Genomic DNA, 18,429 nt, shown 5'->3' with positions numbered 1-18,429 from the left:
ATGCCGGTGCAACAATGAGGATGAGATCAAATCTGTAGAAGATCAGGTGACAGGGTTTCTACACAAAACAAGGCATCGAGATGGATCCTGGAAATGTGGATACCTGCTATCTGCTTCCCAAAAAAGCAAGGAGTGGAGACGGTGACAACGACACCCGTGCCGTGGTGCTGTCCTTCACAAACAAGAAATACAAAATGGCTCTGCTGAGGCAGTGCACCAAACTGAAAGGCTCCAGAGTGTATGTAAACGAAAAGCTCACCAAGAAGAATGCAACAATCGCTTGGAAGGCTCGCCAGCTGAAGAAAAATAAAGAGGATTCAAAACACCTGGACGGCTAACAGCAAAGTCTACATCAAACCAAATGGATCAGATACCACCAGACCGGTGCTGATCAGGGCACTGGAGGAGCTGGAAAAGTATGACTATACATAGGTAGAACGATGCCTATGGAATAAGACAGCTCAATAAACTCAGTTCAACATGATTGTTCACAAATAAATAAGAATGAATTGGACAACCTGATTGCTGTCCATGGAAAAATAAGTATATCATCTGATCTGCATCAAGGATATGAAGACCCAAATGAAGAAGTTGACCCGGATCATCATTTCTATTATAACGAGGTAAACGACTGTAGATATTACACAGAGGGTCAATTCAACGACAACATTTACCTCAAAGGAAATCTTTCAATAATTAATTTTAACGCCAGGAGCCTATATGCTAACTTTGATCAAATACAGGACTACCTTTCATCATTTGACAAGCCCTTCAACATAATTGCGGTGTCGGAAACCTGGATTAAAGAGCAGAAAGGTATGGACTTCCACCTTGAAGGTTACAACTTTCTATGCAAAAATAGAATCACCAAATCAATGTCAATGTTTATTTATATAGCCCTAAATCACAAGTGTCTCAAAGGGCTGCACAAGCCACAACGACATCCTCGGTTCAGATCCCACATAAGGGCAAGGAAAAACTCACAACCCAGTTGGATGTCAATGAGAATGACAATGAGAAACCTTGGAGAAGACCGCAGATGTGGGTTACCCCGCCCTTCTAGGGGAGACCGGATGCAATGGACGTCGAGTGGGTCTAGCATAATATTGTGAAAGTCCAGTCCATAGTGGATCTAACATAATAGTGAGAGTCCAGTCCATAGTGGATCTAACATAATAGTGAGAGTCCATAGTGGTTCCAACATAATATTGTGAGAGTCCAGTCCATAGTGGATCTAACATAATAGTGAGAGTCCAGTCCATAGTGGATCTAACATAATAGTGAGAGTCCAGTCCATAGTGGATCTAACATAATAGTGTGAGAGTCCAGTCCATAGTGGATCTAACATAATAATGAGAGTCCACTCCATAGTGGATCTAACATAATAGTGAGAGTCCATAGTGGTTCCAACATAATATTGTGAGAGTCCAGTCCATAGTGGATCTAACATAATAGTGAGAGTCAATAGTGGATCCAACATAATATTGTGAGAGTCCAGTCCATAGTGGATCTAACATAATAGTGAGAGTCCAGTCCATAGTGGATCTAACATAATAGTGTGAGAGTCCAGTCCATAGTGGATCTAACATAATAGAGTGAGAGTCCAGTCCATAGTGGATCCAACATAATAGTGTGAGAGTCCAGTCCATAGTGGATCTAACATAATAGAGTGAGAGTCCAGTCCATAGTGGATCTAACATAATAGTGAGAGTCCAGTCCATAGTGGATCTAACATAATAGTGAGAGTCCAGTCCATAGTGGATCTAACATAATAGTGAGAGTCCAGTCCATAGTGGATCTAACATAATAGTGAGAGTCCAGTCCATAGTGGATCCAACATAATAGTGAGAGTCCAGTCCATAGTGGATCTAACATAATAGTGAGAGTCCAGTCCATAGTGGATCTAACATAATAGTGAGAGTCCAGTCCATAGTGGATCCAACATAATATTGTGAGAGTCCAGTCCATAGTGGATCTAACATAATAGTGTGAGAGTCCAGTCCATAGTGGATCTAACATAATAGTGAGAGTCCAGTCCACAGTGGATCTAACATAATAGAGTGAGAGTCCAGTCCATAGTGGATCTAACATAATAGTGAGAGTCCAGTCCATAGTGGATCCAACATAATAGTGAGAGTCCAGTCCATAGTGGGGCCAGCAGGAAACCATCCCGAGCAGAGACGGGTCAGCAGCGCAGAGATGTCCCCAACCGATGCACAGGCGATCGGTCCACCCCGGGTCCCAACTCTGGACAGCCAGCATTTCATCCATGGCCACCGTACCTGTGCCCCCCCCCTCCCCCCCCTCAACTGGTCTAAAAGGGGGTCTATTTAAAGGCTAGAGTATACAAATGAGTTTTAAGATGGGACTTAAATGCTTCTACTGAGGTAGCATCTCTAACTGTTACCGGGAGGGCATTCCATAGTACCGGAGCCCGAATAGAAAACGCTCTATAGCCCGCACTTTTTGGGGGGCTCTGGGAATCACTAATAAGCCGGGGGTGGAGTTGCATTGTTTATTGATGTAAACATTAATTTCAAGATTCTGGAAAATATGTTTAGAGTGTGATTAAGATTAAAGATTAAAGTACCAATGATTGTCACACACACACTAGATGTGGTGAAATTTGTCATTTGATGGAGTATGTAACAATTCAAATCTCAGGGCTGAAAGGAAGAGAAAAAAAACATCCGTATGCTGTGTTTACAGGGCTCCAAATTCAAACATTGATATATTTGGAAATTGCCTGGGGGAAATAATCGCAGAAATGAAACAAGGAAATGTATTTCTATGTGGTGACTTTAATATTGATCTGTTAAACCCCAATGACCACAACCAGAATGAGGACTTTGTTAACTCTATGTATGCCTATGGCTTGCGACCTCTTATCACACGCCCTAGTAGAATCACGAAGCAGAGCGCCACTCTAATTGACAATATTTTTACCAACATACCAGACACTGAAATAAATAGCGGTCTTATGGTAACTGATGTATCCGATCCCCTTCCGGTATTAGCCGTCTGTAGTTTGGATTATTGCACACTTCAAAAACCAGAAACAGAAACCTGTTACATTGGGGTTGCAGCTTACTGCGAGGTTTGTTCTCCCAGGATGCAAACGGACGACTCTGGACAGGACTTGCAGGTAGGAACATGATTTAATCATAAATTAACACTCAAAGAGGCACAAAACAGAAAACAAACCGACGGAACAAGGTGCCGATCGCACCTGAAGCTAAGGCTACTACTTAGCACAGACTAGAGATCACTAGCAGGGGCTAGGAGACAAGAAAAACTTACATAACAGTAGCATGATGCAAACAAAGAAGCCAGATCGACTAACTGGCAAAGGCAGGCTTAAATAATGTCTCTGATTACAAACAGGTGCGAATCCCGAACACAAGAGGCAGGTGAAACTAATACGTAGCCATGGTAACAAACTCAGAGGTGCATAAACAGGAACTAAAGGAGTCCAAAACTAACAGAAAACACAAGTGACTCGAAAAAGTTAGACTATGATCCGGGCCAGCGGATCATAACAAAACCATTGGAAGGCTTTGTGATGCAAGGAGAATCATGGCCTTTGAACGTGACATGATAAACAAAGAATGGAATAGTGTATTCAGTGACTCGGATACCAACTCCGCATAAGAAATATTCCTTAACACAATAATTGAATCATGCGACGTGCACTGTCCGGTAATCACTACTTCATGCAGAAGTAAAAAACAAAGATAAAAAGCCTTGGATGACAAAAGCGTTGAGTAATGCATGCAGGAACAATAATAAGTTATATCAAAACTTTTTAAAGGCCAGAAATGAGCAAACATATGACAAATGCAAATACTACAGAAATGAAGAAAACAGAAAAAGGACTATTATGATAAACTATTGACGGATAACCGGAAATTTACTGAGAGCCTGTGGGAAATTTGAAACAAGGTTGCTGGTAGAGCCACGACAAGGTCATTTGTCGTGCCGGATTATCGGTCCTGCTCAACACCGACATCTATTTAATAATACCACCTTCACTTTCACAAGGCGACTCGGTAAAGAATCTGGGTATCAAAACGTTTTAAAGGCCAGAAATTAGCAAACATATGACAAATGCAAATACTACAGAAATGAAGAAAACAGAAAAAGGACTATTATGATAAACTATTGACAGATAACCGGAAATTTACTAAGAGCCTGTGGGAAATTTTAAACAAGGTTGCTGGTAGAGCCACGACAAGGTCATTTGTCGTGCCGGATTATCGGTCCTGCTCAACACCGACATCTATTTAATAATACCACCTTCACTTTCACGAGGCGACTCGGTAAAGAATCTGGGTATTATGTTCGACCCAACTCTCTCGTTTGAGTCACACATTAAGAGTGTTACTAAAACGGCCTTCTTTCATCTCCGTAATATCGCTAAAATTTGTTCCATTTTGTCCTCTAACGACGCTGAGATCATTATTCATGCGTTCGTTACGTCTCGTCTCGATTACTGTAACGTATTATTTTGGGGTCTCCCTATGTCTAGCATTAAAAGATTACAGTTGGTACAAAATGCGGCTGCTAGACTTTTGACAAGAACATATGATCATATTACGCCTATACTGTATATACCTTTATATACATACAGTATATACCTATATATATACCTATACTGGCTCACCTGCACTGGCTTCCTGTGCACTTAAGATGTGACTTTAAGGTTTTACTACTTACGTATAAAATACTACACGGTCTAGCTCCTGCCTATCTTGCCGATTGTATTGTACCATATGTCCGGGCAAGAAATCTGTGTTCAAAGAACTCCGGCTTATTAGTGATTCCCAGAGCCCAAGAAAAGTCTGCGGACTATAAAGCGTTCTCTATTCGGGCTCCAGTACTATGGAATGCCCTCCCGGTAACAGTTAGAGATGCTACCTCAGTAGAAGCATTTAAGTCCCATCTTAAAACTCATTTGTATACTCTAGCCTTTAAATAGACCCCCTCTTTAGACCAGTTGATCTGCCGTTTCTTTACTTTTCTCCTCTGCCCCCCTCTCCCTTGTGGAGGGGGGGTACAGGTCCGGTAGCCATGGATGAAGTGCTGGCTGTCCAGAGTCAGGACCCGGGGTGGACCGCTCGCCTGTGCATCGGTTGGGGACATCTCTGCGCTGCTGACCCGTCTCCGCTCGGGATGGTCTCCTGCTGGCCCCACTATGGACTGGACTCTCACTATTATGTTAGATCCACTATGGACTGGACTTTCACAATATTATGCTAGACCAGTGGTTCTTAACCTGGGTTCGATCGAACCCTAGGGGTTCGGTGAGTCGGCCTCAGGGGTTCGGCAGAGCCTCCGCCGCGGAGGTCAAGACACGCCCGACCCATCGTGTAAACAAAAACTTCTCCCTGTCGGCGTATTATGGATACCCCCAAACAATGTTCCCTCTAATTTTCCATGTGTGAGCAAACGCAAAAACTCCTTGAGCATTCATGTGGAGCACATGTGAGCGACGTCAGACCTGCAGTACACCTGTCCCAAACCTGACTAAATAACAAGTTCAATGTTTTATTATTATAATCAAATGACAGCAGTCATTTCCATGAGATTATTTTCTAATATAAGTGTCTTGGCCCACTTACAATGACTATAACATATTGTTTTTCATGAGCTGTGTACTAGTATTATATGTCTGGGTGGGGGTCCTGCTTTGGAAATAATGTGTACCCCTTTCAGGTATCGCATTCAGTTCCCACTAAAACATTCACATGTTGCACAATGAGATGTAAACATGGGATCATGTGTACATTCCTGTAACTTTCTGTTTGTAAAATATATCTTCATTAGTATTTCTTTAATATAATAAATAATTTTATGATTACGGTTCGGGTTCGGTGAATGCGCATGTGAAACTGGTGGGGTTCGGTACCTCCAACAAGGTTAAGAACCACTGTGCTAGACCCACTCGACGTCCTTTGCATCCGGTCTCCCCTAGAGGGGGAGGTCACCCACATCTGCGGTCCTCTCCAAGGTTTTTCATAGTCATTCACATTGACATCCCACTGAGTTGTGCGTTTTTCCTTGCCCTTTTGTGGGATCTGAACCGAGGATGTCGTCGTGGCTTGTGCAGCCCTTTGAGACACTTGTGATTTAGGGCTATATAAATAAACATTGATTGATTAATTGATTTCCAACTCACTTTGAGATAAACGGGGTGAAGGAGGAAAATAAGGAGCGGATTCTGGAGAAATGTAATGAGTATTTTGTACAGGTGGGCCCGTCACTGGCCAGAAACATTCCTGCACTGGAATTATTTTTGACTCAAGGAGTGATAACAGCAACATGACAGAGCACATGTTCCTGACACCGGTGTCACAGCATGAAGTGGCTTCTCTATTCAGAGAGTTCTCACCAAAAGCCTCCACTGATGGAAATGGTTTATCAATGAGACTGTTAAAAAAAACATTTCCACAAGTCTAGTGCCAGCACTGACATATGTCTGTAATTTATCACTTTCAAATGGTGTTTTTCCTGATAAAGTGAAGAAGGCGAAAGTGCTTCCTCTGTACAAACATTTGTTTTCAAATTACCGTCCGATTTCATTACTACCCCAATGCTCTAAAATCTTAGAGAGGCTTTTCCAGACCAGATTACAAAAATTCATTGATAGACATAGACTGTTGTGTGATAGCCGATACGGTTTTAGGAAAAAAAAACATTCCACAGGAATGGCTTTAACAGACACCGTAGAATTTATCAAGGATGCACTTGACAACAAACTTTATGCTATTGGCTTTTTTATTGACCTAAAAAAAGCCTTTGACACATTAAACCACAGTCTTCTAATTGACAAACTGCAGACATATGGAGTTAGAGAGACCTCTAACTCCACGCAATTTGTACAGACGGGAAATAACATATCAACAGACCGAGTTATCACTTGTGGGGTCCCTCAGGGGTCAGTCTTGGGACCAAAACTTTTCACATTACAAAGTCAAAGTATCTGACGTCCTAAAACTAGTGTTGTTCGCGGACGACACCAACATCCTCTGTTCTGGAAAATATTGAATTCGAGTTCAAGTACCTAGGAGTCTTGTTCACGAGTGAGGGAAGAGTGGATCGTGAGATCGACAGGCGGATCGGTGCGGCGTCTTCAGTAATGCGGACGCTGTATCGATCCGTTGTGGTGAAGAAGGAGCTGAGTCGGAAGGCAAAGCTCTCAATTTACCGGTCGATCTACGTTCCCATCCTCACCTATGGTCATGAGCTTTGGGTTATGACCGAAAGGACAAGATCACGGGTACAAGCGGCCAAAATGAGTTTCCTCCACCGGGTGGCGAGGTTCTCCCTTAGAGATAGGGTGAGAAGCTCTGCTATCCGGGAGGAAGTCAAAGTAAAGCCGCTGCTCCTCCACATCAAGAGGAGCCAGATGAGGTGGTTCGGGCATCTGGTAAGGATGCCACCCGAATGCCTCCTTAGGGAGGTGTTTAGGGCACGTCCGACCGGTAGGAGGCCACGGGGAAGACCCAGGACACGTTGGGAAGACTATGTCTCCCGGCTGGCCCGGGAACGCCTCAGGATCCTCCGGGAGGAGCTGGACGAAGTGGCTGGGGAGAGGGAAGTCTGGGCTTCCCTGCTTAGACTGCTGCCCCCGCGACCCCGAACAGGACAAGCGATAGAAAATGGATGGATGGATGGCTAGTAAACACAGTGAACAGTGAATTGTCAAAAATTCATTTTTGGTTTTTAATAAATAAATGATCACTAAATCTCTCAAAAACAAACTATATCCTCTTCGGGAGAAGGGGACTGGAGAAAAAAAACATACACATAGAAGTTAGCGGGACGTCCAAAAATAGAGTAAATGAACACAAGGTCTTGGGGGTTAAGATAGACGCTCTACTGACTTGGAAACCACACGTGAACGCAGTACAGTCTAAATTGGCTAAGGGTGTCTCCATTTTGTGGAAAATGCCGAAATTACTCAATCAGAATTCACTAAGAACGATTTACTTAGCTCTTTTATTGCCGCATTTACAGTATTGCGCTGAAGTTTGGGGGCACACCTACAGGGACACTATTGAACCGCTACTTAAAGGCCTACTGAAAGCCACTACTACCGACCACGCAGTCTGATAGTTTATATATCAATGATGAAATCTTAACATTGCAACACATGCCAATACGGCCGGGTTAACTTATAAAGTGCAATTTTAAATTTCCCGCTAAACTTCCGGTTGAAAACGTCTATGTATGATGACGTATGCGCGTGACGTCAATGGTTGAAACGCAAGTATTCGGACCCCATTGAATCCAAAACGAAAAGCTCTGTTTTCATCTCAAAATTCCACAGTATTCTGGACATCTGTGTTGGTGAATCTTTTGCAATTTGTTTAATGAACAATGGAGACTGCAAAGAAGAAAGTTGTAGGTGGGATCGGTGTATTAGCGGCGGACTACAGCAACACAACCAGGAGGACTTTGAGATGGATAGCAGACGCGCTAGCCGCCGACCTCACCTTTACTTCCTCCGTCTCTGGGCCGCCGACCGCATCTATGATCGTCGCTCCGTCGATCGCTGGAACGCAGGGGAGCACGGGTGTTGATGAGCAGATGAGGGCTGGCGTAGGTGGATAGCTAATGTTTTTAGCATAGCTCTGTAGAGGTCCCGTTGCTAAGTTAGCTTCAATGACGTCATTAGCAACAGCATTGTTAAGCTTCGCCAGCCTGGAAAGCATTAACCGTGTATTTACATGTCCATGGTTTAATGTTATTGTTGATTTTCTGTCTATCCTTCCAGTCAGGGGTTTATTTATTTTGTTTCTATCTGCATTTAAGCCCGATGTGCTATCACGTTAGCTCCGTAGCTAAAGTGCTTCGCCGAAGTATTGTCGTGGAGATAAAAGTCACTGTGAATGTCCATTGCGCGTTCTCGACTCTCATTTTCAAGAGGATATAGTATCAGAGGTGGTTTAAAATACAAATCCGTGATCCACAATAGTAAAAGGAGAAAGTGTGGAATCTAATGAACCCTTGTAACTAAGTTACGGTCAGAGCGAAAAAAGATACGTCCTGCGCTGCACTCTAGTCCTTCACTCTCACGTTCCTCATCCACAAATCTTTCCTCCTCGCTCAAATGAATGGGGTAATCGTCGCTTTCTCGGTCCGAATCGCTCTGGCTGCATTTTAAACAATGGGGAAATCTGAGGAGCCTTTCAACCTGTGACGTCACGCTACTTCCGGTACAGGCAAGGCTTTTTTTTATCAGCGACCAAAAGTTGCGAACTTTATCGTCGTTGTTCTCTACTAAATCCTTTCAGCAAAAATATGGAAATATCGCGAAATGATCAAGTATGACACATAGAATGGATCTGCTATCCCCGTTTAAATAAACAAAATTCATTTCAGTAGGCCTTTAGGCTCCAGAAAAACGCAATTAGAATTATACATTATGCTCCATCTGTTCATAATGAGTGATTTTCTTTAACTACATGATATAATCCAATACAGTAGCCTTCAAGTTATGTTCATGGCCTCACAAAGGGCTCTACCTGCAAATATACAGAGTCTGTTTTCACTCAGAGATGGTCCACATGAACTCAGGGGTGTCCTGAAATTCAAACATGGTAAATTACCCATTCAAGGCTCAAACGTTATCTATAGCGGGGGTGAAACTGTGGGACAATGTGAGCGGAGGAATTCAATTGTCTTCTAGCCTAAGAGTGTTCAACCTTGCGGTAAAAAATATGTTGTTGGGAAACTATCAAAAACATGACTAGTTGTTTGGAGTATCTCAACTGTTGTACACAGGTGCAAAAGAACTCACTGTGGAATAAGGGACATAACACACCAGACAAGGCTTCAGAAGACGAAAGATACCCGAGCAAGATGGAGCTAATCTCATGGTCGCTCAATGCTATTGACAAAGTGCTTTCGAGCTGACCTGTCCTGATGGGACCTTTCTGGCCGGCTACACGATGGATGGCTGGAACAAGTGGCGCGTCCCTTGTCTCGGGGTTTTGGACGTGGAAGACGTGGATAATGTGGTTATTTACGCATCCACGTGGTGGGCATGATTTGCCTGGGCGGTGGTCTTCTCCTGGTGTACCGCAGATGGGGTCGGACTTCGCTGGGAACAAGGAAGTCCTGACCGCAATCAGAAAAATGAGGTCTGATATTGCGGAGAGCAAGGATGAAATGGCCTTACTGCGTGCGGAATTCAAAAAGTCTGCTGGAGCAAAAGCTATGGAGGAAGAAGAGGAATAATGAATGTCATTTCTTATTGTTTCACAGAAGGTTCACTTCCTCTCATGGAAATTTCTACAGGGGCCACTTTCGGTCTGTGCGGGATTATCTGGACACTCGAACCTCAAAACTCGAAATGGATTATAATCAGACCTAAACTGGGCCATCACGTGGACATAAAGAATCTCACTATTATGTTAGATCCACTATGGACTGGACTTTCACAATAATATCTTAGATCCACTATGGACTGGACTCTCACTATTATGTTAGGTCCACTATGGACTGGACTCTCACACTATTATGTTAGGTCCACTATGGACTGGACTCTCACACTATTATGTTAGGTCCACTATGGACTGGACTCTCACACTATTTTGTTAGATCCACTATGGACTGGACTCTCACATTATTATGTCAGATCCACTATGGACTGGACTTTCACAAATATTATGTTAGATCCACTATGGACTGGACTCTCACACTATTATGTTAGATCCACTATGGACTGGACTCTCACACTATTATGTTAGATCCACTATGGACCGGACTCTCACAATATTATGTTAGATCCACTATGGACTGGACTCTCACTATTATGTTAGGTCCACTATGGACTGGACTCTCACACTATTATGTTAGATCCACTATGGACTGGACTCTCACACTATTATGTTAGGTCCACTATGGACTGGACTCTCACACTATTTTGTTAGATCCACTATGGACTGGACTCTCACACTATTTTGTTAGATCCACTATGGACTGGACTCTCACATTATTATGTCAGATCCACTATGGACTGGACTTTCACAAATATTATGTTAGATCCACTATGGACTGGACTCTCACACTATTATGTTAGATCCACTATGGACTGGACTCTCACATTATTATGTCAGATCCACTATGGACTGGACTTTCACAAATATTATGTTATATCCACTATGGACTGGACTCTCACACTATTATGTTAGATCCACTATGGACTGGACTCTCACACTATTATGTTAGATCCACTATGGACCGGACTCTCACAATATTATGTTAGATCCACTATGGACTGGACTCTCACACTATTATGTTAGATCCACTATGGACTGGACTCTCACAATATTATGTTAGATCCACTATGGACTGGACTCTCACACTATTATGTTAGATCCACTATGGACTGGACTCTCACTATTATGTTAGATCCACTATGGACTGGACTCTCACATTATTATGTTAGATCCACTATGGACTGGACTTTCACAAATATTATGTTAGATCCACTATGGACTGGAATCTCACACTATTATGTTAGATCCACTATGGACTGGACTCTCACTATTATGTTAGATCCACTATGGACTGGACTCTCACTATTATGTTAGATCCACTATGGACTGGACTTTCACAATATTATGCTAGACCCACTCGACGTCCATTGCATCCGGTCACCCCTAGAGGGGGGGGGGGGGTTCACCCACATCTGCGGTCCTCTCCAAGGTTTCTCATTGTCATCCAACTGGGTTGAGTTTTTCCTTGCCCTGATGTGGGATCTGAACCGAGGATGTTGTTGTGGCTTGTGCAGCCCTTTGAGACACTTGTGATTGATTGATAAATGAGGACATGGAAAAATTGGTTCATGAATCTGCACAAAATAACACAAGAAGAAACATGAATTGGACATCAGGTGGACTAAGAAAAAAATAAAAATAAAATAAAAAATCAATGAATCAAAGAAAATATATCCATATTGGTGTATGTATACCGACTTGTCATTATCATCCATTATCATATGTTATACTTGTATTGAAATTGTCATCTAGCCATCATATCTGCTGTTGGAACTTAGACTATATAACCAACATATATAACCAACATATAAGTTGATTGTAAATTAGGGGCGGGACATGGATAAGCATTCTGGCTTTTTTCCCGTATCCCTTTTCGGTGGGTGCCGTTGCATGTCTGTCAAAATACAAAGAGTGATGAAGTGTTGCTATATATGTCTGTCTGCCGGAATAAATACATTCATTCATTCATTCAAAATGTTGGCAATTTTATGAAAAGAGTCGTAATTTTACTCGACGAAAGTCACAATTTTATAAGAAAACTTTAAAATGTTGGCAATATTATAATGATAATCTGAATTTTACTTGGCAAAATGATGACAAAAGTCATATTGTTTCTCAAAAATTGTCAGTATTTTACAAGAAAAAGAAAAAAAAATGGCAATATTGTGATAAAAGTCAGACTTTTATATGACAAATGTCACCGTTTTGCATTAAAAAGTAATCATTTTACGTGAAAATGTTGCAATATTGCAGAAACAGGAAGAATATGAGAAATTGTTCCCAATTTTATAAGAAAAAAGTCGACACATTGTGAGAAAAAGACTACTTTTAGTTTTAATATATATATATATATATATATATATATATATATATATATATATATATATATATATATATAATTTTTTTGTATTTTTAATTTTTTATATATATTTTTTTATTTTTTTATTTTTTTATATATATATTTTTTTTGGTATGTCTCTATTTACATACTTATTTTATTTTTTTAATACATTTGGGCCAAAGGGAGCGCTTTTCAATTCCTTACACACACTTGTTATTTCATATGTTGGCCAGAGGGGAGTACTTCAAATTTTTACACACACTTGTTATTTCATATGTTGACCAGAGGGGGAGCACTTCAACTTTTTACACACACTTGTTATTTCATATGTTGACGAGAGGGGTAGCACTTCAATTTTTTTACACACACTTGTTATTACATATGTTGACCAGAGGGGTAGCCCTTCAATTTTTTACACACACTTGTTATTTCATATGTTGGCCAGAGGGGGAGCACTTCAAAATTTTACACACACTTGTTATTTCATATGTTGGCCAGACGGGGAGCACTTCAAATTTTTACACACACTTGTTATTACATATGTTGGCCAGACGGGGAGCACTTCAAATTTTTACACACACTTGTTATTACATATGTTGACCAGAGGGGGAGCACTTCAAATGTTTACACACACTTGTTATTACATATGTTGGCCAGAGGGGGAGCACTTCAGATGTTTACACACACTTGTTATTACATATGTTGGCCAGAGGGGGAGCACTTCAAATGTTTACGCACACACTTGTTATTACATATGTTGGCCTGATGGGGGGCACTTCAAATTTTTACACACACTTGTTATTTCACATGTTGACCAGAGGGGGAGCAGTGAAAGTCAAGAAAGAGTTTTTTGACACTTCTCTTTGTCTTGAATCATTCTGATGTCATTTTATGTGTGTGTGGGTTTGTGTGTGTGTGTGTATGTGTGTGTGCATGCGTGCGTGTGTGTGTGTTTGTGTGTGTGTGTGTGTGTGTGTGTGTGTGTGTGTGTGTGTGTGTGTGTGTGTGTGCGTGCAGCGTGGGAGCGGTCCAGGCCGTCTCCTTCCAGAAGAAGATGCTGGCCTACGTGTTGCAGGTGAATCCCGGCAACCTGTTCAGCATCAACCAGGAGAGCGGCGCGCTCGGCCTCACGCGTGGCGTGGACTACGAGAGCGGACACAACGTGCACACCCTTCAGGTCCGAGCCTCCGAACCCGACACCGGCCTCAGCGGACTGACCGAGGTACGCACAACAACGGGCGAATATTCCGGCTTTTTAAAATATTTCATCGCGATTAATCGCGGTTTGGTCATATTTCATTTAAAATTAATCATGATTAATCGCAGGTAGATATCATTTTTCGTCATTAATATGTGACTTTTTTAAACATTGTTATTTTTTAAAAAGCTCAACACTAAGAGGACATAAACACAATGTTTTAATGAGAATGAAAAATAATGACCTGCAGTGTTGTTGTTGTTGTCTTGCCAGATGTTGTGTTTTCTGTAGGAGCACTTGCATTCAGAGGTGGTGCTACACCATGTTTAGATACCAGTTCCACACGTTAATAACACAAAATGCTTTAGTTGTCAAAGATGTTTGGTCATGTCATCTGTGATATCTAGGATTCCCACCACTAACGTACGATCAAATAGCGAAAATGGCGTACGCCAGCAAAAAAAAATCGGGTGAATGCACAAATCCAAGCACATTTCTTTAGTACAATGAATGAATGAATGAAATCAATTTATTTCGGTCATATAATCAACCATCAACCATTTTGTGTGATCAGTTTAACAGTACAGATAATCAATCAATCAATCAATCAATGTTTATTTATATAGCCCTAAATCACAAGTGTCTCAAAGGGCTGCACAAGCCACAACAACATCCCACATCAGGGCAAGGAAAAACTCACAACCCAGTGGGACGTCGACGTGAATGACTATGAGAAACCTTGGAGAGGACCGCATATGTGGGTGACCCCCCCTCTAGGGGAGACCGGATGCAATGGACGTCGAGTGGGTCTGAAATAATATTGTGAAAGACCAGTCCATAGTGGATCTAACATAATAGTGAAAGTCCAGTCCATAGTGGATTTAACATAATAGTGAAAGTCCAGTCCATAGTGGATCTAACATAATAGTGAAAGTCCAATCCATAGTGGATCTAACATAATATTGTGAAAGTCCAGTCCATAGTGGATCTAACATAATAGTGTGAGAGTCCAGTCCATAGTGGATCTAACATAATAGTGAGAGTCCAGTCCATAGTGGATCTAACATAATAGTGAGAGTTCAGTCCATAGTAAATCTAACATAATAGTGAGAGTCCAGTCCATAGTGGATCTAACATAATAGTGTGAGAGTCCAGTCCATAGTGGATCTAACATAATAGTGAGAGTCCAGTCCATAGTGGATCTAACATTATAGTGTGAGAGTCCAGTCCATAGTGGATCTAACATAATAGTGAGAGTCCAGTCCATAGTGGATCTAACATAATAGTGAGTCCAGTCCATAGTGGATCTAACATAATAGTGAGAGTCCAGTCCATAGTGGATCTAACATAATAGTGAGAGTTCAGTCCATAGTGAATCTAACATAATAGTGAGAGTCCAGTCCATAGTGGATCTAACATAATAGTGTGAGAGTCCAGTCCATAGTGGATCTAACATAATAGTGAGAGTCCAGTCCATAGTGGATCTAACATTATAGTGTGAGAGTCCAGTCCATAGTGGATCTAACATAATAGTGAGAGTCCAGTCCATAGTGGATCTAACATAATAGTGAGTCCAGTCCATAGTGGATCTAACATAATAGTGAAAGTCCAGTCAATAGTGGATCTAACATAATAGTGAAAGTCCAGTCAATAGTGGATCTAAAATAATAGTGAGAGTCCAGTCCATAGTGGATCTAACATAATAGTGAGAGTCCAGTCCATAGTGGATCTAACATAATAGTGAGTCCAGTCCATAGTGGATCTAAAATAATAGTGAGAGTCCAGTCCATAGTGGATCTAAAATAATAGTGAGAGTCCAGTCCATAGTGGGTCTGACATAATATTGTGAAAGTCCAGTCCATAGTGGATCTAACATAATAGTGAAAGTCCAGTCCATAGTGGATCTAACATAATAGTGTGAGAGTCCAGTCCATAGTGGATCTGACATAATAGTGAGAGTCCAGTCCATAGTGGATCTAACATAATAGTGAGAGTCCAGTCCATAGTGGATCTAACATAATAGTGAGAGTTCAGTCCATAGTGAATCTAACATAATAGTGAGAGTCCAGTCCATAGTGGATCTAACATAATAGTGAGAGTCCAGTCCATAGTGGATCTAACATAATAGTGTGAGAGTCCAGTCCATAGTGGATCTAACATAATAGTGAGAGTCCAGTCCATAGTGGATCTAACATTATAGTGTGAGAGTCCAGTCCATAGTGGATCTAACATAATAGTGAAAGTCCAGTCAATAGTGGATCTAACATAATAGTGAGAGTCCAGTCCATAGTGGATCTAACATAATAGTGAGTCCAGTCCATAGTGGATCTAACATAATAGTGAAAGTCCAGTCAATAGTGGATCTAACATAATAGTGAGAGTCCAGTCCATAGTGGATCTAACAGTATAGTGTGAGAGTCCAGTCCATAGTGGATCTAACATAATAGTGAGAGTCCAGTCCATAGTGGATCTAACATAATAGTGAGTCCAGTCCATAGTGGATCTAACATAATAGTGAGAGTCCAGTCCATAGTGGATCTAACATAATAGTGAGAGTCCAGTCCATAGTGGATCTAACATAATAGTGAGTCCAGTCCATAGTGGATCTAACATAATAGTGAAAGTCCAGTCAATAGTGGATCTAAAATAATAGTGAGAGTCCAGTCCATAGTGGATCTAACATAATAGTGTGAAAGTCCAGTCCATAGTGGATCTAACGTAATAGTGTGAGAGTCCAGTCCATTATTGAAGTCACAAAGTGCATTATTTTTTTTAACATGCCTCAAAACAGCAGCTTGGAATTCGGGACATGCTCTCCCTGAGAGAGAGAATGCAGTCTGACCCGCATGACGACGCACGCACTGCGGCAGGCCGATATTATCGGACATCTCTAGTTTTGGATGATACCACAAAATTGGGTATTAATCCCATACCAAGTCGTTACAGGATCATACATTGGCCATATTCAAAGTCCTCATGTGTCCAGGGACGTAATTTTTGAGTGTATAAACATAATATAAATTTAAAAAAAAACGAAAGAAGATGTGATGCCAAAAAATATCGATGTAATCATAGTTGAGTTGAGTTGAGTTTGAGTTTATTTCGAACATGCAAGCATAGTAGCATCGACGAGATACGCTCCTGTACTTGGTATCATTACAGTGGATGTCTTTAGTACCAAATATGATTCATTAGTATCGCGATACTCTACTAATACCGGTATGCCGTACAACCCTAGTCGGATGAGAACAATTCTGAATTGCACTGTTCACACAGATGGGAAAAAATCTGATACAGGGTCACCACTTGGTCAATAAATGCGTGAGCAAATTGTTGAACAGTTTAAGAAAAACCTTTCTCAACCAGCTATTGCAAGGAATTTAGGGATTTCACCATCTACGCTCCGTAATATCATCAAAGGGTTCAGAGAATCTGGAGAAATCACTGCACGTAAGCAGCTAAGCCCGTGACCTTCGATCCCTCAGGCTGTACTGCATCAACAAGCGACATCAGTGTGTAAAGGATATCACCACATGGGCTCAGGAACACTTCAGAAACCCACTCTCAGTAACTACAGTTGGTCGCTACATCTGTAAGTGCAAGTTAAAACTCTCCTATGCAAGGCGAAAACCGTTTATCAACAACACCCAGAAATGGCGTCGGCTTCGCTGGGCCTGAGCTCATCTAAGATGGACTCATGCAAAGTGGAAAAGTGTTCTGTGGTCTGACGAGTGCACAATTCAAATTGTTTTACAGGTCGCATACGGGCTACAAAATGGGAATTGATCTGCAGTGTGAACGGGGCCTTAGTGGTGATTGAAGGATTCAGGTGCAGGTCTCCGATGAAGCCTCTTCAGCCTTCAAGTCGGGCGAACCATCCGCTGCTGAATCCGATGTCGTGACGCGACTCGAAAGCTGCGTTCGCGAGCTCAATGATCAGCTGCACCAACGCACACGCTCAGAGTGCGCAGGGTCCTGACTCCCCCCGTGGGAAGCACTGCGGCGCTCTTCACGTCAACACACACCTAGAGGAGTCCATTATCACCTCCGCTCGCTGTCCAAATGTTGCTAACAGCTTTGGATAAAACTGCTAAACAAGCGGCGTCCCCCAAAGGCCTCACTCAGCGTCTCCATTAGCTTGGCGGGCTAATCCACTCCGAGGTCCCCAGTTTGTCCGAATGCATATTAGTGTGTGTGTGTGTGTGTGTGGTGTGTACCATGACACTTATGCAGGTTCTGTCGCCTTACGGGGCAAAAGAGCGCCCCTACTGGCGGCCTACATGAAGAATAAGTCTGTTTAAAGGCCTACTGAAATGAATTTTTTTTATTTAAACGGGAATAGCAGATCCATTCTATGTGTCATACTTGATCATTTCGCGATATTGCCATATTTTTGCTGAAAGGATTTAGTAGAGAAAATCAACGATAAAGTTCGCAACTTTTGCTCGCTGATAAAAAAAAAAGCCTAAGCCTGTACCGGAAGTAGCGTGACGTCACAGGAGGTAATATTCCTCACAATTCCCCTTTGTTTACAATGGAGCGAGAGAGATTCGGAGCGACAAAGCGACGATTACCCCATTAATTTGAGCGAGGATGAAAGA

At 41.9% G+C, this 18,429-nt stretch overlaps 1 protein-coding gene across 1 annotated transcript in view; it reads left to right on the top strand.

The window, feature by feature from the left end:
- Nucleotides 1-18,429, top strand: part of si:dkey-22o22.2 (neural-cadherin) — a 367,974-nt gene that overhangs the window by 178,857 nt on the left and 170,688 nt on the right. The window contains exon 7 of the mRNA XM_062062641.1: nucleotides 13,648-13,852. Within this exon, the coding sequence (XP_061918625.1) occupies nucleotides 13,648-13,852 (205 nt within the window). The remainder of the gene's footprint in view (nucleotides 1-13,647; nucleotides 13,853-18,429) is intronic.

The sequence above is a fragment of the Entelurus aequoreus genome, linkage group LG11, assembly GCF_033978785.1.
Source record: "Entelurus aequoreus isolate RoL-2023_Sb linkage group LG11, RoL_Eaeq_v1.1, whole genome shotgun sequence".
NCBI lineage: Eukaryota > Metazoa > Chordata > Actinopteri > Syngnathiformes > Syngnathidae > Entelurus > Entelurus aequoreus.
This window is presented reverse-complemented; position numbering and strand designations above follow the sequence as displayed.